This window comes from Sus scrofa, chromosome 13 (genome assembly GCF_000003025.6).
Source record: "Sus scrofa isolate TJ Tabasco breed Duroc chromosome 13, Sscrofa11.1, whole genome shotgun sequence".
Lineage (NCBI taxonomy): Eukaryota > Metazoa > Chordata > Mammalia > Artiodactyla > Suidae > Sus > Sus scrofa.
Genome location: NC_010455.5, coordinates 54324390 through 54344212, shown reverse-complemented (window position 1 = coordinate 54344212; position 19823 = coordinate 54324390). Strand labels below are relative to the sequence as shown.

Below are 19823 nucleotides of genomic sequence, written 5' to 3'. Positions count from 1 at the left end.
TAGGAAGCACTTAATCCAGGGTCATGGAAGGTTTTTCAGACAATTTGTACATATCCTAAAAGATGAACACAAAGGAAAAGAAAGGTCTTTGCTCCAGGGAGAGGAAACAATATATGCTTAAGCACTAAGATGCGGAAGAGTGATTCACCTGAGAATTGCGAGTAGTTTAGGAGCAGAAAAACAAAAGAAGCAAAGCAGAGATTAGCCAAGTAGAGTCATGAACAATCATATGCTTTTTTGGGGGAGGGGGGCACACAAGGGGCATGTGGAAGTTCCTGGGCCAGTGACTGAACCCGTGTCACAGCTGCAACTTCAACAACACCAGATCCTTAACCTGCTGTGCCACATGCCAACCTCCATTATCATATACATTTTAAATGTCATTATAATTATCTTAAACTATTACCTGAGCAAGGGGGAAGGTGCTAAGTAAAGATTTTAATCATGGGAAGAACATACTTACATAGTGGCACAATCACTGATAATAGCATAGATTAGACAGACTAAAAAGGGCAAGTAGAATTCCAGTTAGGAAACTATTTAGAAAGCCTAGACAGAAACTCAAGCAAGAGGAAAATGATAATGTCTAAATAATCATAACTTGATGTGATCTTTGAATCCTCATGTTCATTCACACTTGTCCATTCACACTAACACTACCCTATTTTAAGTTCTCTTTTCCTCTAGCTTAAATGCTGGTAATAAATAGCCTCCTAAGTGACTGCCCTAACTCCCCTGAATTAGACTCAAGTTTCCCCAGACAAAGCTATGATTTATCTCTCCCTTGCTCAAAAATCATCAATAACTTGTAAAGTCTTTCTAAACACAAAATTCTATGTGATAACAAGACACTCCCTGATCTATCCCAAATCTATCTTCATAGCCCTGAATTTTCTATTCCTTCATTCACTTTTCCTTCTAGCTTTTCCTTATACCATGAAGCTCTCCCTAATTCTCCTTGCCAGAAATCAAATTCTGACACTACGGCTCCCAAAACACTTAGTTTATGTATTTAACCCTTAAAACAACTATTATATTCTGCCCCAGACCATGAGCAATAGTTCTACGTCTTTTTTTCCTTACAAGATCTGGTTAGGAATCTCAAGAAGTTAAAAATTATTCAACAGACTTTCTCTTTGGGGAGGAAACTCTGTCATGAAAACACTTTGATACTAACTTGGCAAAAGCTACAGCTTTAAATCACAATTAAGCATTTCAGCAATTCAGAGAAGTTGGTAAGAATACCAAATTTCTCACAATAGAATAGGGGTTAGTACTAATTTTACCTAGATCCTTAAAAGTCAAGGTAATTTCCTGCTCATATGTAAGTCAGAGCTATAACCTCACCACAATTTTAAGCCCATTTTAATACATGTTACCTGTATAACAAAAATTGAGGATACTGTATATACATATGCTGGTGACAGCATATACCAATGAGTTGTTTTCCCACTTTCCTTTCCTAGAAAAGAATATGAGGATGGACCTGCAGTAGTCAGCTGGTTCCCTGCCTATACCATCTGCTCCCCTGCTAAAAGAGAATTAATCCTCAAGTAGGCCAACATAAAATAGGAAGAGCCCAAAATAGAAAGAGTCCAGGGAAAGGAATTTATTGGAGCTATTCCTTTGTCAGGAACTTATAAAACAAACAAACAAAAAAAAACCCAAAAAAACTCCAGCAACTTCTACTGCTAATGCCGTGAAGTATCCCATCCTCATATCCTTGGCTTGGTGGTATAACTCAACCTTTGATTCCAAGCACTACTTCGATATTCTTCCAGTAAATCTTTTTCTCTTCTTGTTTTCTTCTGGGCTTATGTGAACCAAAATCAGTTTGTGATGCTTGAAAGCAAAAAAGTTTTAAATTAATTTCATGCTTTCAGGAAGCTAAAAATTCCTTTGGGATTAAATCTTTAATGCTCTAGGTTTAAGCAGAAATCTGAGCTGTGGAAAAAGTCTCTTCTGGATTTTCAAATTACAACTTAAAAGTTTAGTTCTTATATTTTATTATTTAAAATGCTGTGACAGTAGTACATTAATTCAAGTCTGAGTGGCCTTCCCAAATGAGCCATCTGAGAATTCGATCTAGCAGAATACCCACGGTATTCAGAGAACTGGGTTTTTAAGTTTCTCCACATATAACTCCCCAGACTGTCAAAGATCCAGAATGTCTTATACACACTAATAATCTCTTTATGACATATTATTTTATGGCTACTTTCTTCCTAATTTGAACTTCAACACTGACTATGGTTGGGTGAATTTTATCTTTTTCCAATATAAATATCCTAGGCCTTCAAAATATATAAATGCTCCTGCATCAGGCCAAAAGTCTGATTTTCCTACGTTAAAAATTAGATCTGATTTGTAAGTATATTTATGAATCTGAAAGACTAAAGTTTGTACATTTCAACCAATCATATGTATAAAATTTTTCTTTTCAGTATGAGCTTTTCACCTTTTAAAAGTATAAAAAAGATAATTAGGTCCCACTGTGGTGCAGTGGGTTACAGATCCGGCATTGCCACAACTGTAGCATAGGTCACAATTGCGGCTCAGGTTCAATCCCTGGCCCAGGAACTTCCATATGCCTTGGGTTACGGCTAAAACAAACAAACAAAAAAAGATAACTGCTTAAAGTCAGTGAAATTACAAATTTAGAAAAATTAAACCACAAATGGTGAAATTTTGTAATTCAGAAAAAAAAGCATTCAAACTGAATACAAAAAAGCCAAGTTGAACCATTTTATTTCTAAAGGGCTACTGGATTTCTTTTTTCAAGTATACCTGAAAAATCTGAATTTAATTCCTCAAAACACAAAGGTTTGCTCAAGTATACTTTAGTTTTTTCTGATGACTTCTTTAAAGGCTACTTACTAAATTGTTTTTTTTTTATTTTACTGAGATCATGTAAATATTAAGCACATTTGGGGACAAAGAAATTGGAGTGACTGTCACTTCTGAAAATCTGATGGGTGAAAATTGGTATCTCATTTTAATTTGGCCTCTTTATTTTACACCAGCATCATTCCATTTGTTTACTGCTGTTCGTAGTTTTCTATCTTCTCTTATTTATTAAACTATGATTCGTTTCCTTTTCAGGTTTTTGCAAAATATGCCTAGAAATAAACCCACACACTTATGGTCAAAGTAGAATGGACAATGGAGCAAAAACAGTCTCTTTAAGTAGTAGCGCTGGGCAAAAGGACAGTTATATGTAAAAAAAAAAAAAAAAAAAAAATGAAATCTGAACCTTCTCTAACACCATACACAAACTCAAAGTGGATTAAAAAGACCTAAATGCAAGGCCAGATACTATAAAAACTTTTAAAGGAAAATATAAGCAGAACACTCTTGGACAAATCACAGCAGTATCTTTCGGATTCACCCCCTAAAGTAATGAAAATAAAAATAAAAATAAACAAATAAGACCTAATTAAACCTGAAAGTTTTTGCACAGCAAAGGAAAACCATAAAGAAAACAAAAAAATACATCCCACAAAATGGGAGAAAATCTTTTCAAAAGTGATCAAATTAATCTCCAAAATATACAAACAGCTCATGCAGCTCTATATGAAAAAGAAAAAACCAAACAACCCGATCAAAAAATGGGCAGAAGACACAAACAGATATTTCTCCAAAGAAGAGAGACGGTTAAAAAGCACATGAAAAGATGCTCAACATCACTGATTATTATTAGAGAAATGCACATCAAAACTACAGTGAGGTACCACTTCACACCGGCCAGAAGGGCCATCATTAATAAGTCTACAAATAACAAATGCTGGAGAGGGTGTGGAGAAAAGGGAAACCTCCTACACTGTAAGTAGGAATGTAAATTGGCACAACTACTATGGAAAACAGTAAAGAGGCTCCTCAGAAAACTAAATATGGAATTACCACATAATCTAGCAATGCCACTCTTTTACACAGATAAAACCACAATTCAAAAAGAGAATGCACCCCTGTGTTCATAGCAGCACTATTCACAATAGCTGAGACACGAAAACCTAGAAGTCCACTGAGAGATGAATGGATTAAGAAGATGTGGTATATATACACGATGGAAGACTACTCAGCCATAAAAAAGAACAAAATAATGCCATTTGCAGCAACATGGATGCAACTAAAGATTATCGTACTAGGTGAAGTCAGTCAGAAAGAAAGAGACAAATACCACATGTTATCACCTGTATGTGGAATCTAAAATATGACACAAATGAACCTATCTATAGAACAGAAACAGAATCACAAACATAAGAGAACAGACTTGTGGTGGCCAAGGGGGAGAAGGGAGGAAGAGGATGGACTGGGAGTTTGGAGTTACTAGATGCAAACTATTACATTTAGAATGGATAATCCAGGTGGTCCTACTGTAGAGCAAAGGGAACTATATCCAGTCTCTTGGGATAGAATATGATGGAAGACAATATGAGAAAAAGAATGCATATACGTGTAAGACTTGGTCAGTTTGCTATACAACAGAAATCGGCACAACACTGTAAATCAACTACACTTCAATCAGAAAAAATGTACAGAAAAAAGAAAAAAGTATCACTTACATGTGCAATTTTTGTTTTGTTTTTGTTTTGTTTTGTTTTTGCTTTTTGGGGCCACACCCATGGCACATGGAGGTTCCCAGGCTTGGGCTCAAATTGGAGCTACAGCTGCCGGCCTATGCAACAGCCACAGCAACATTAGATTTGGGCTGCATCTGCAACCTACACCAAAGCTCACAGCAACACCAGGTCCTTAATCCACTGAGCAAGGCCAGGAATCAAACCCGCAACCTCATGGTTCCTAGTCGGATTGTTTCATCTGCACCACAAAGAGACCTCCGGAATCTAATTTTTGAAAGGACACAAATGAACTTGTTTACCAAAGAGATTTACAGATTTCCAAAACAAATTTATGGTAACCAAAGGGGAAACATGGAGTCGGCGGGGGGGGGGGATAAATTAGGAGTCTGGTATTATTAACATATATACTCTACTACTATATATAAAATAGATAACCAACAAGGACCTATTGTATAAGCACAGGAACTCTACTCAATATTCTGTAATAATATAGGAAAAGAATCTGGAAAACAATGGATAAATGTATATGTATAAATGAACCACTCTACTAAAACTAACACAACATTTAAATCAACTATACTCCAATAAAATTTTTAAAAATTCAAAAATTAAAAGTAAAAACTATGCCAGTTCCAGCTGTGGTTCAGCAGGTTACAAACCAGACTTGTATCCATGAAGATGAGGGTTCGACCTCTGGTCTTGCTCAATGGGTTAAGGATCTGGTGTTGCTGTGAGCTATGGTGTAAATGACAGACGCAACCTCAGATCCTGAGTTGCTGTGGTTGTGGTGTAGGCCAGCAGCTGCAGCTCTGATTTGACCCCTAGCCTGGGAACTTCTATGTGCAGCAGATGCAGCCCTAAAAAAAAAAAAAAAAAAAAGCCAAATAAATTTTAAAAAAATTAAATTAAAAGCATTATATGATAGTCTCCATATTTAAGATACTTTCAGAAAGACTGAAAGTTCTAAAATAAGTATTTAATATCTATCAACTGTTAGTATAGTCACTTAATATTTTGGAATTTTTTCAAGTGGCAACATCCTGGATGTGGCATTAACTTCACCATATACTAGAGGCAACTAATAAGACAGCAAAGCTAAATGCTATGACAATATTTACAAAAGTGGATGACACAGTAACAAGGTTTTATCCCTCAGCCTCTAATATGATAAGGTTAAGACAAAATTAGAGAGGAACTAATATCTATACAGCAGGAAAAGAAAAACAAGCTGTCTTACAACAGCCTATGAATAGGAAAAGCCACAGCTGACCAAAAGTCCTCAATGGCAGAAAAAAAGAAAACCAGGCCACATTCGACTCACATTCAAGATTACTCCTAGCAGAAACACTTTTGTGCACAAAAGCCCTAGAAAAGGTGGACAAGCCTCCAGTTCAAGAACCACTTTGAGACAGAAATAGCCATAATCTCAAAAGTTATCCAGAAGTCCTCATGGACAATATCTGACAATTTTCAAAAATATTAAATGCACTTTAGTACAAACAATTCTGAATAGAAGTATTTTGTTAAAGAAAAGCCACCTCACCCTCCTTCCCACCAATAATACACAATAGCGCAAAAATTATAAATATACTCACAAGACCTCTTACATCTCTCAAATATCAAATCCTTCTGTAGCATACATTTAGTGGAGTTTCACCACCTCCAAATACTATCAACTACCTCCCAATATTGCAAAGGTAAGATTTTTGGGTGACTGAGAATAACAAATCCAAGAAGCATATATTACAGAGGCTTACACTTTCCAGCTGAAATTCATACATCAGTTACACCACCTACATGCTTCAAATTTATACCTCTGCAAAATTATAATTACTGAAAGTTTTCAGTCTTTGAAGTCACCAGAAAATGGTCAAAATCAAAAATGTTAGTGTACATCAAGTCACCTACTTGTTGACCCTTTCACTAAATAGCCCCTACTATAGTTTTTCTTAAATCACCTACCACCAAAACCAGCCTCCTCCCATACTTGCCACAATCCCCTCCCTGGCCCAGAAAACTATCTGTGGTGTCAGTACCTACAAGGTCATATTATAGAACAGCACAAGGAAAGAGAGCTGGACAGGTACATGGGGTCTGGCTTAGATAAGCAGCTTGAAAGCCTCAGAAATTACAAAAACAACAGTCATAATAAATTCCTACCAAATGCATAGCTTCAAATTGTGAGTAGTTCTGAAGGATTCTAGAAAGATAGAGTAAAGATGTGAGAAGACAACAAGTAACAAGTGGTATGAAGTACAGGTAACGAGAGAATCTGAGCCAGAATGCCCGGCTTTAAATCCCAATTCTGTCATTCATCAGTTGCACAATCTTAAAATTATTTAAGTTTGCAAGCCTCAGTATCCTTATTTTTAAAAAGGGGCAACACCTACTCCAGAGAATAGTAGTAAAGATCAGATTAGATTATCAAAACATTTGATAGTGTCTGGTACAAAATAAATGTTCATTAAAAGTCTTTTAGGAAGAAAAGGAACAATAACCCAAAACAAAGTTTTTATATGAAAATCCTAGTACCATAAAGATTTTAAAATCAAAGACTCTAAGTAGATAGAAGTACTGACAAACACCACATAAAACAAAAAATAACATTAGAATGAGACTTAAAGTACTGAAGAGGTCCCACCCACTGCAGCGAGGCCAGACAAACCATAAGGAAATAGTACAAGAACAGGTACTGCATGTCTGAGAGAATCTAAGTCAGACCTAGCTTTAGGAAAGAAAGAAAACATAATAGCTGAAGCAAAATTTTGGCAAGCCAAATGAACAGCTTGCTCAGCTTGATGAGATTAGGGAACTTTTGGATCTTGAGAAAGATCACTATTACTAGTCGGTATGTTTTCAAACTTAGGACTTCATTTCAGTAAGCTGCAAAAACTTTAGGTATCAAAACTGGTATTAAATAAATGTTACTTTGACTACTAATTTTTATTTCTTACATCACAGTGTATAAACAAAAGAATATAAGATCTGTTGAATGCCTGCTATTTCACAAAAAATTCTAAGACCTAAGCATCGTTATTCACATTTTCAGCTGAGGAACAGAGGAAAAGATAGCTTAGGTGACTAAACTTGTTCCACCATGGTCATTCAAATAGGTTATAATGAATGAAACTAGAATTTTAACCATGAGTGCCTGATAACCTAGGGTCAAGGACAGGGATAACAGAAATAAGTCGACACATACAGATCCAAGGGTGTCTTCACTCTAGAGTAAATCCTCTCATAAAGCTTTCTCTCCCCCCTCTACAAAGTTAAACTGGTAGATGATAACAAAAAAGCCGTAATTGAACTACCACATATATGGCACATTTTTTTAAAAGCCATGGGTTACTATTACTATTATTCTATACTTTTACTAAATTGTGACTTAAATTAGCTATTATATGCTTTACAATGGTGTATGTTCTCAGTAACATTCAATCTATTTTGGTAGGAATGGAGTTTGGGGTTATTACAGAAGTGCCTACTATACAAGGTAGATTCCACACTAGAAGTACAAAACCCAGGCAGACTGATATACAGAAAGGATTGCTATGGGTGAAACCAGACAGAACAAGGATGAACAACTGAACACATCTGAGGGCCTAGCAAAAATGAAAATGTGAAAAACATTCTCAAATTCATTAGGTATTAAAGTATAATGCCTTTGTAGCTATATATATTAAATAAAACAGCCAATATTATACTCAACTGTCCATACTGTTTTAATCATTTAATTTTTTGCTAGTGATACTAAAAATTGATTTAGGTAGACAGACACAAACACACACACTCGTCACTCACCTACTTACCCCAATAATAAACTCCCATATCCAAAACCTACAGTCCACAAAACAGAGGCAAATAAATCACTGTAAATTCTGGACCATAAATTCCTTATCTTCTTACTAACAAGAAATTCTGAAGCAACATGAAGTTGGTGACAGGCTTCCAGTAATATTCCACAATAAGCATCACAAACCCTCATTCACTGGAAGGTACAAAAAGCATCTCTAGATGAAGGTAAAAACCACACATGTACAAATAGGTAACGTGAAGACAGGCATTCTGGGAAGCCCCTTTGTGGTTCTCATGAGTCAGTGGTAAGTAACATTGATTGTTCTCCCTCATCTAAGTATAGACAAATGATTTTCAATGTTTTCACTGTCACCAAACACATTCCCAACAGTTAACATCTTCACCATCAGTAGACATTTAAGAACCACTGTGACTGTGCCCCACCTTTAATCACTGCTAATCACAATACCACTGGGGCAACTACTATCACAAACATAGACTCCTATAGGCTTCTGACCTGGAAGGAAACTTAGAAATCATCTTTTACAAGCTCCTCACTTAGTATATGAGGGAAGTGTGGCCCACAGTAATTTAAGTGACTTAACGGAGACTAAAATAGTAGCAGGGGTGAGGGGGGTGTCACCATGTGCTAATCACCACGTTATACACTTATAAACTCAGTGAATCTCTACAACATCCTTAAGATATATTTATTACTCGTATTTTACAAGGAAGTTAAGGCACAGAGAAGTCAGCCCTGGCAACAGAGTAATCAAGTGGTGGAGCTGGGATTTCAAATCCAGGTCTGTCTTGTGCTCTCCTAACTCTCAAACCAGAGCCCCTTCCACAGGATGCAGTACCCCAGACTTGCTGCATGCTCAACAGAGAGAACATCCTAACTTCTATTATCTCCCAAATTTTACTGTCTACAGCTACATATTTTCATTTATTCCTCACCATAGCCAAGGCAAATATATGGTGTAAACCCCATTTTTCAACTGAGGATACAAACTCACAAATGATCTGCCCTAATTTGCACCGATAAGCTGCCAAGTTAAATTCAAAATCAAGCCACGCTCCTTCTAAAAATGACATTACCACATGCTAACTCTCATGAAATTAGGGGACTAACCAACTACTAGTAAAAATCTGGACTGAACACGGAAAATACGAACCCACCTGCACACCAAAAAAGACTGAAGATCCGGTTAATTCTAGTAAGAAAACGATTTTGGCATGCCTAGCTTCTAGCACATCATTAAGTAGATTTTGTGCAGCATACATAACACATCAGGTTAACAGCAATATGTGATGAAACAAATGAAAACAACTATAATTTTCTTCATGGTCTTTTTTTTTTTTTTTTTTTCCTTTTTAGGGCCCCATGTGCAGCATATGGAAGTTTCCAGACTGGGGGTCAAATCAGAGCTGCAACTGCCAGCCTACACCACAGCTCAGCAATGCCAGATCCTTAACCCACTGGGCAAGGCCAGGGATTGAACCACATCCTCATGCATACTAGTTGGGTTCATTACTATTAAGCCACAGTGGGAACTCCCTCATGGTCCTATCTTAATCATCAAAGTTAAAAAGTAAGCTGACCTAAAAAAGAGCATTAAGTAAGTAATTATACAGATGTTCTAAGAATGTGGGAAAAATCAGTAAGAAAGTATGTGACAGTAATATGTCTAAAACTGACATTTTAGAAATAATGTTCAGGGAGCTCCCGCTGTTGGTGCAGTGGGTTAAGAATCCGCTGGGGCCACTGCAAATGTGTGGGTTCAATCCCTGGCCCAGTGCAGTGGATAAAAGGATCCAGCATTGCTACAGTTGTGGTGAAGGGTGCAGCATGGCTCAGATTCAATCCCTGGCCTGGAAACTTCCATATGACACAGGAGTAGCCATTAAAAAAATAAAAACTAAAATTAAAGTTTTATTTAAAAAAAGAAATAATGTTGAAGTGTTCAATAAAAATTATGTTAATCAAAACAAAAATTCCCAAGAAGCCCACAGAAGATGGATCTCATGAACTTATGGAAATTTTACTTACAATAATGCAGATTTGTTGTTCATTACCATGACTAAGTAACTTAACTTTTATTTTCTTACTGCTGTGTCAAAATTGCTGAACATAAAGAGCTTGAAACTGCAGGGGGTGGTGGATGCAAACTCAATGTAAGCATTATCAACATAACAACAACTACAATTTTCTGATCATTTACTCTGTTTACTAAGCAGTGTCCTAAGTTTTCTATGTACTACATACTCATACTATGAGGTACTATCTTAATAAGGACTGGCTTAAAAAGTTCTCCTAAAAAGTGTAATTTTGAGAGGATGGCAGAGGTGCTACAATTTTTCATCTATCCAAAACCCTATATATCAGACATAACTAGACAGCAAATACCAAAGCCAATAAACAAAAACATCTGCAACAAAACTAGCTGACAAGATTGTCTCAGAAACCCCCAAAAAATAAGTGGATGAGGAAAAACTGATGGTCAAAAAATCTGTACATTAAGAGAATCTCTACAAGAGAAAACAGACAAGCTGTAGTGAATCTGAAAGGCCTACAAATAAGAGAACCACAAAGAGCCAGTAGTTCCCAAGAAATAATGGCAGATCAATCTGAGAATAGCACCTAAAACTAAGAAAAGTTTTGCCCACACTAGTAAGGAGTGGACAGAAAGGACGTCCAGTTAATGCTGGAAGAGAGAAGCAGCCCTGCTCCCATGAGCTCCTGAAAGTGACCCACCAGAGCTCCCAAGCAGAGAAGAGCTGACAGACAAGAGAAAGGGACAATAGAGATGAAGGAAAGATAAGGTCCAAATAAAAATAGGAAAACAGAGTCCAGAAATTTTGAAAGCAAGCTCCACATTCTTAACACTTCACAAAAACAATGAGTGAGCGCTGTGAAGTTATGGAATAGCTACTCTGAACCATGCCTCTTCCTCAACATTCAGGAAAACTGGTATCACATAAAAATGAACCAAGAGAAAAATATCAAGGACAAATCAAATACGAAATCGTTGTAAGAGGAGCTCCTGTTGTGGCACAGAGGAAACAATCGCGACTAGGAACCATGAGGTTGCAGGTTCGATCCCTGGCCTCACTCAGTGGGTTAAAGATCCGGCATTGCTGCAAGCTGTGGTGTAGGCTGCAGACACAACTCAGAGCTGGCTGTGGTGTAGGCCAGCAGCTGTAGCTCGGATTTGACCCCTAGCCTGGGAACCTCCATATGCCGCAGCTGTGGCCCTAAAAAAAAAGGAAAAAGCCAAAAAAAAAAAAATCATTTTAAGAAAAAAAGGAAAGTAAGGACCAGAATAACATCCCTCAGGATAGCAAGGAGAAGCTGGAAAGACTTGTTCAAAAACAGATCAAAATCTTACACTATTTCAAAATGAGCTAAAGACACAGAAAAATGACAGAAGTCAAAATCAGAGAAACTCAGAAAAATGAAGCAACAGAATACAACAATTAGAAGAGGAAAAAAAATTACTTCATGAGATTAAGACTAAACTAGAAACCATACAAGAGCAAATGATCATAAAAGATAATGCAGTTAAGAGCCCTTCAAAGGAGGAAATTTTTAAAAGCCAATAAGAAAACCCCATTTTAAAATGGACAAAGATGTGAAGAAACAATTCACTAAAGAAGATATACAAAGAACAAATAAATACATGAAAAGATGCTCAACATCATGAGTCATTAGGCAAATCCAAATTAAAACCACAGTGCACCTATTAGAACACCTAAAGTGAGAAAGACTAACCATACTAAGTGTTGGAAAGGATGTGGAGAAACTGATCTCCACTCCCATTAATAATGGTGGAAAAGCAAACTAGTACAATCACACTAGAAAACAATTTGGCCATTTCTTAGGTTAAACATACACTTATCACATGATCCAACCACTCCCCTTGGGTTCTTAACCAAGAAAAAAGAATGCATAGAAAGACATATACACAAAAGTTCATAGCAGTTTTTTTTGTTTCTGTTTTTAACAAAGAAAAAGCTAGGGAGTTCCCATCATGGCTCAGTGGTTAACGAATCCGACTAGGAACCATGAGGTTTCGGGTTCGATCCCTGGCCTTGCTCAGTGGGTTAAGGATCCGGCATTGCTGTGAGCTGTGGTGTAGGTTGCAGACAGGGCTCGGATCCTGCGTTGCTGTGGCTCTGGTGTAGGCCAGGGGCTACAGCTCTGATTAGAACCCTAGCCTGGGAACCTCCATATGCTGCGGGAGCAGCCCAAGAAATAGCAAAAAGACCAAAAAAAAAAAAAAGGCAAAGAAAAAGCTAGAAATCACCCAAATGTCTATCAACAGGTGAACAAATCAGAAACTGTAGGGTATCTGCAAGTTACAGTGTGGCTCAGAGGGTTAAGGATCCGGTGTTGCCTCAGCTATGGTACAGGATGCAACTGCAGCTCAGTTCCTGGCCAGGAACTTCTACTTCTCGGTTGCACACCCCCCTCACCTCCAAAAAAGTAGGATATTCATGCAATGAATGCTAAGAAGTAAAAGGAATGAACTGTTGACTTCTAAACAACATGGATCAATCTCAAATTATGTTGAGTAAAAAAAGGCAAAGAATATACTGCATGATTCCATTTATACAGAACTCTAGAACATGCTAAATAATCTACAATGACAAAAGGCAGATCTTTTGTTGCCTGAGGGAGGAGAGCACACAAAAGGAAGATTACAAAGGGCAAGAGGACGTTTCTCAGAGTAATGGATATACTGTCAATCTGGAGTGTGGTGATTTTTTTTCACTGAGTGTAGATGTCAAAATTTACCAAACCATATATTTTCCATAAATGAAGTTAACTGTTTTCCATCAATGAAGCTTTAAAAAACAGCATTATTGGGAGTTCCCTTCGTGGTATAGAGGAGATGAATCTGACTAGGAACCATGAGGTTGCGGGTTCAATCCCTGGCCTCATTTAGTGGGTTAAGGGACCCAGCGTTGCTGCGGCTGTGGCGTCGGCCCGCAGTTGTAGCTCCGATTCAACCCCTAGCCTGGGAACCTCCATATGCCGCAGGTGTGGCCCTAAAAAAATGCAAAACAAAAACAAAAACAAAAAAAACAAAAAAAAACCTAGCATTATTGAGTAAAGTTCTCTCCTAAAAACAAGAATGAGGGGAAAAACTCCGGGACAAAATAAAAAAATACTGAAGATACGCAAAGATAATTCAATACAGAAATACAAGAAATCCCTGAAAAAGAAAGCCAAAGGAAATAATTCAAGAATCATTTTCCTGAATTTTTCTTTTAAATGTGAAAATACATGTTCAAAGAGCACATCACATACTTGAGTATGCCGACCCAAAAAGCCCAACACGAAAACATAGTCTAGAAAAACTACTGCACCTTAAAGAAAACATCCTTTGGGAATTGAGGCAAGGTGAATAGGTGATTTATAGGTAAAGGAAATCAGATTATCAGATTTTTTTTGACAGTAACTCTAAATTGGGGGGGAACACTGGAATTAACACATTTAAGCTACTCAAGGACAAAATATGTAAACCAAAGATTTTATTTACAGCCAAACTGACCTTTAAGAATAAAGGGCATAGACAAACTGTTAGCAACATACAAGAACTCACTCAAGACATATTGTTCTCATGAGCCCTGCCTAAATAATCTACTAAAGAATGAGCTTCAGGAGTTCCCATCATGACTCAGCAGAAACGAATCTGACCAGTATCCATGAGGTCACAGGTTCAATCCCTGGCCTCAATTTGGGGACTGGGGATTTGGGATTGGGGACGTGGCATGGCCATGAGCTGTGGTGTAAGTCATAGATGTGACTGGGATCCCACGCTGCTGTGGCTGTGGTTCAGGCCAGCGGCTACAGCTCTGACTGGACTCCTAGCCTAGGAACCTCCATGTGCCCTAAATAGACCCTCCCCCGAAAAAAAGAATGAGCTTCAGACAGCCAAACTGACTAGGGACACTGATATACAGGCTGGTAGAAAGCAATGGATACTTAACCACTGTAAAATTAGGACTAAGTGACAGTTAAAAGGGAAAATTATGTTTAACAGCTTTATGCTCAGATAATGTAGATAACAAGTAGTTTTCCTATACAGGAGCTAGAAATTGGGAGACCATATGTAAAAATTTTATGTTCTTAGTAATTATATTAATGGTATTGGTATGATTTTTAGACTTTGTTAGATATAGTCAATAATTATGGGATACCCTAATTCTACCAACCCGTGTCCCTAAGAACCATGATTACTGGTTTGGAAGAAATTAAAGTATGATTCATGAAGTAGTTTATCTAGTTCTGTCTCTTGAAGAGGCTAGAAACAATGACAAACTCAGTAAAAGCTTCTCTAGCACCCAAGCTGTAGTTTTTAAACACCATTTCCCACTTAAAGAAGACAGGGCTTCTTGAGAAACGGCTGATTACAGATCTGGGACAGGAATGAGCTTAGAACATATTCTCGTAACAGAAAAGTAAGGGTGCTATCAAAAACCATTAGGGTCAAGTCAAAATGACTCTGGAAAACAAGTAGAAGGGGCTCCCACTGGCCAAATATGGGATAATTTGACCATCAAATAGAATAACTGCAATTAAAACCCATTTGTTTAAATTCATGACGGAAACCTACCACATGTGTATCTGCTTATTCAGGACTTTATACTTGGCATTTACTGTTACCTTCAGAAAAGTGTTGCTCAAGGAAATGTCCCATTTTCAGGAGAAAGTAAACTTACCAACACAAAAATAATTTTTTGAAGTAGCCAAAAGCAACTCATTTGGGGATTGCTTCAAGGAATCTTCTCTTCATACCATTCAATAACCCATGTCTTGGCATCTCCCAATTTCCCATATTAGATGTTTACAGGTAATTTTTAATAGACTAGAAAGAAAACTGTTCCAATGCTCTGTAATTTTTCCTACAACCTCCTCAGTAAGAACCTAAACTTCTAGAATATCTCTGAAGCTAAAAACAGCTAAAAATCAATTTTTTTAAATGAAAGATAAATAGCCTAGACTGTCACTAATTTTTGCCCATAAACAAAGGTTTACATACCTCTTGTTGTGCTTCTTGCTATAACGTATCAATGAAAACAAAGAGAACTACAGAATTTTTTTTCTTGTCTTTTGTCTTTTTTTTTAGGGCTGCACATACGCATATGGAGGATCCCAGGCTAGGGGTCTAATCAGAGCTGTAGCCGCCGGCCTATACCACAGCCACAGGAATGCCAGATCAGAGCCACGTCTGTGACCTACACTGCAGCTCATGGCAATGCTGGATCCTTAACCCACTGAGCCAGGCCAGGGATCGAACCCACAACCTCATGGTTCCTGGCTGGATTCGTTTCTGCTGCGCCACAACAGGAAGTCCCAAAATTCTTTTTTTTTTTTTTTCTCCTTTTTAGGGCCACACGTGGCATATGGAGGTTCCCATGCTAGAGGCTGAATCCGAGCTACAGGTGCTGACCTACCCCACAGCCACAGCAACTAGGGATCCAAGCCAAGTCGGCAACCTACACCACAGCTCACAGCAACGCCGGATCCTTAATGCACTGAGTTAAGGCCAGGGACTGAACTGGCATCCTCATGGATCCTAGTCAGGTTCATTAACTGCTGAGCCACGAAGGGAACTCCCAGAATTCTTAATATTAAGGGACCCATCCAACCTAACATTAAAAAGATCTGAACTGCTATTCTTTAGGTCTTCACTCTCATGTTTATAATGTTACAAGTTAGACCAAACTCAGTTTACCCGTAAATGATGACAGAAACTACAAATTAATGTATCAAAAGTTAAGGTATGCCCATATTGATTTTTAAAAAATCAACAAAGGGTAAATAAAAGCTAAATGTAAAAACCGTTTCAATCATAAATTTTAAAATATTTTCCAAACTCCATGAAGAAACTAACACCACCAATCATTTTTATACAAAATACTTTAGTAAATGTAAAAAAACCCCTAAGGATTGGAGGGTGGGGGTGGACAAGAGACAGGGTTGAGACAACTGATGACCTCTTAAGTCCTCTATCAGGAAAAATAATTGTCCAGAAAAATCAGGTTAAATTTCCCCAGGCACTTAGTGATCCAGTCAGACAGGATATTTAAAAGCTTTCTTATAGAAACTTTCAACTACTTACGCATTTACGGTCAATGCATTTTATCAAAATGGGAAGGCAGTTGGTATAGACCTAGAGGTTTTAAGTATTTAACTCCAAATAATCTTGTCTGTCAAAACTCTGAAAGTAAAATGCTATTCCTCTTGATATTGTAGACAGGTAAAAGTCTGGATCACTAGCAACCAATACAAATACAAATCAGTCATTCTGCATCAATTTTTTTAAATCAAGGTATCTGAGCTACTGTACTTTTGAGGCAAAAATTTGCCTTTTTTTTCCCGTAAAGGGTTCCATTTTTAAAAGTACTAGATAAAAAATTTAAGATTGAACATATCATGTCACATTCTTAAGATGACTAATAATTTTAATAAGCACTAAAGAGTTTCAGCTTGCCTGCCTGACCATTAAAATAGTTTTTTTTTTTTTCTTTCTAAAATCAGGCTAGTTATCAGAAGGCTAAGTTGCAAATGTAAGCAATCTTGTGAGAAACGAACATTTGGTAATAAAGCCAAAGCAAGTACACATCACTTGTGGAAGCTAATACTCTTCTATTAGATCTCAAAAAAATAAATAAATAAATAAATAAAACTAGGCATTTATAGAGGAGCCAAAAAGAGCCCCCCTTTTAATACTACATCCAAAGAAACCTCTCCCCTTCCAGCTCCCTATCCCTCACACAAAGATTACAAGTAAATCACCAAATCTGCACTTCTCTCTACAAATAAACGTAGACTCAGTGTGAAAACTCCTGGCAAACAAACTACACACACAACAATGAACTAAAATGTTCTTTTGGAAACAGTTCTCAACTTCATCACAACATTTGGAAACAAGCCTAATAAAATGCTGAGCATATGTTAACAAGCTAGCTATCCTAGAAAGTTTACAGGACAGTCAAAACTGTAGCATCTGGAATATGTCAGATAATCACCCTAAGAGCTCAAGAGAATAAACAGAAGTGAAACTTCAAGCACCCACATATATAAACACAACAACAAAAGGTTGAATACTGGACAATATGAGAAAATACCACCAAAAGAATCTGAAACAGAATCAAAGCCACAAAATTCTGGAAATAAGCCTGTTTGTTATGGCCAAAAGTGGTCATAATGGAATATGCAGTCTTCCTTTCTCTAGCTCTTCGAGAATAATAAATACTACATGTGCAAACGCACAAAGAAAATTTTAACAAATTCTTAAAATTCATTATAGAGCACTATGAAGTAAATAAAGCTATATACACTTAACACATGCTTTAAATTACTGGGCTTGTACAGTTTAGACAGATGAATTATTCAACGCTTCTGAAATAGACTTTAGTCCCTTGTCTAAGCAATTCTGAAGGATACATTGAACTATAACAACGACTACGTGTTTTCACTCACATTGTTTCTCCAGTCTTGGCTACATGACAAAGAAACTGATCCAGGACCGGACAAACTTCCTTTTTCCCCCTCTTCTCAAAATCTAGATAAGGAAAGAAAGAAAAGTTATTAGTATTTCTCAAAGTGCACCAACCAGTTCCAATGTCCTCTAAAAACAAACTTTCCTCCCAGTCCTTCCTCATATTAAGCATCAATTTAAAAATTTTTAAAAATCAGCCTCTCAACCAAATATCCACCTCTTGACTCTCCTAGTTCGACTTCAAATGTACCTCTTCACAGGTAACAAGACTCGTCCTAAAGGGGGCACTAAATTTCTCCACAAACCATCCTTAATGCAATGCTTCTCAAAGTGTGGTCCAAGGGAACACCAAGACCAGATCCATCTGAGATTGATTAAATACAAACCCCAGATCCCGATGCCCACAAATTGTTTTTAAGGTACGTTCATAAATCTACATTTTAAGAAACACCAACTACCTCTTGTAGCTATCTCCCAAAAACGCCTATTTCTCAAAACGCTGAAATCACGCTATCCTAAGTTTGAGAACCACTGTTCCCAAGCCTGTTGCATGGAAGGCCAGCCTGCCAATTCAGAGCGGGGAAGGCAACCACCTTAAAATTAGGGCGCGTTAAGAAATGACTTCAGAGGCCCCGAAAAAGGCTTTCCGAGAGACACTTGAAAGTTGCTTTGCCGCCCCTCTACCCACCCCCCGAAACCTTTTACTTTCTCTCTCCCCACGAAGTCCGGCGTGCGGGGGCCTGATGGAGAACGAAGCTCGCCTGGGAGGGGGCTGAGGGCCCACGACCCGGGCTCGGGGAGTACGAGAGGGGCCGGGGCCCCAGCGAAGGCTTCCCGGCTCCCCTCCCCCAGCCCAGACGCCGGCGGCCGACACAAAGCCCAGAGCGGGGCGGGAGGGAGCTGCCCACGGGGCTCCCCGCCCCTGGGGAGGTGGGAGGGGGAGGGGAGCTGGTGAAGGGCGCCCTCCTCCCAGCCCGGCCCAGGCCCGCGGAGCCCCCCGCCGCAAAAGGAGAAAGGAGAGGGCCTCGAAGACTGAGAGGAAGGGAGAGGGGGCAGCAACCCCCACCTTTCAGCGCCTCCTGCAACCTCTCGACGTCCATGGCTTCCCGGAGTCCCTCGCAGCCTCCGCCTCCTTCCGCGGGTCTCCCGGGGACCGGAAGGCCTCCCCCCACCCCCCCGACGCCCTCCCCCTCCCTCGCACACACTCCGGCACGCAGGCGACCGGGGGGGGCACCGAAGGGAGCCGGGGGAAGCGAGCAAGAGAGCGAGACCGAGAGAGCGAGCACCTCCCCGAGCCGCTACCACCAGCCCTCCAACATGGCGCCCGGCACGTCACCGCGCGCACGCTCCCAGCTGCCGTCCTCGCGCCCGCGGCGCGCCCGGACCCGGAGCCCGAGAGCGCGTGCGCGGCGGAGGCGTGCAGACCCAGCCAGCCCTCAGACCTGGTCCGCGGCGGCCTCTCTGCTTCTTCCCTAACCCGGCGCTTGAGGTGCGGGAGCTGAGCTGGAGGTGGAGAGGGTGGGGGCAGACCTCCAGGATATGATCCCCTGTCATTTGCTATTTGTGTGACCTTGAGCAGTTTACTGAGCCTGAATCCCACTTCCCCATCTGTACACTGAGGGCGCTAGTATGGACCACCGTATACAGTATAGCGGTCAGAGTACGCACAAAAAAACAGTCATTGCTAATAATCGTGACAAAAATACCTCCCTGCTTGAATCCAGAACTCCTCACTGATCCACCCTTGAAGAGAAGCAGTGCACACAGCAAAGGGATTAGAAGCTTAGGCAACGGAATCCCTGGATTTAAAACCCAACTGCTATTTACTATTTACCATTTACTGTGTGACCTAGTTAGTTAAACTCAAGTAGCCTCAGTTTTCTTATCCACAAAATGGGAGTTAACAAAACAGTCCTGTGGATTGAGTGAAATG

At 39.0% G+C, this 19823-nt stretch overlaps 1 protein-coding gene across 2 annotated transcripts in view; it reads right to left on the bottom strand.

Annotated features, from left to right (window-relative positions):
- Positions 1–19235, bottom strand: part of PPP4R2 (protein phosphatase 4 regulatory subunit 2) — a 53300-nt gene extending 34065 nt beyond the window's left edge. Inside the window, exons 1-2 of one of the 2 annotated variants that reach the window (XM_021069219.1) lie at positions 18957–19235; positions 17872–17953 (exon numbers count right to left, since the gene is read on the bottom strand). In XM_021069219.1, coding sequence (XP_020924878.1) covers positions 17872–17953; positions 18957–18990 — 116 coding nt within the window. In that variant the 5' untranslated portion in view covers positions 18991–19235. The remainder of the gene's footprint in view (positions 1–17871; positions 17954–18956) is intronic. The other variant, XM_021069220.1, reaches the window with a different exon arrangement.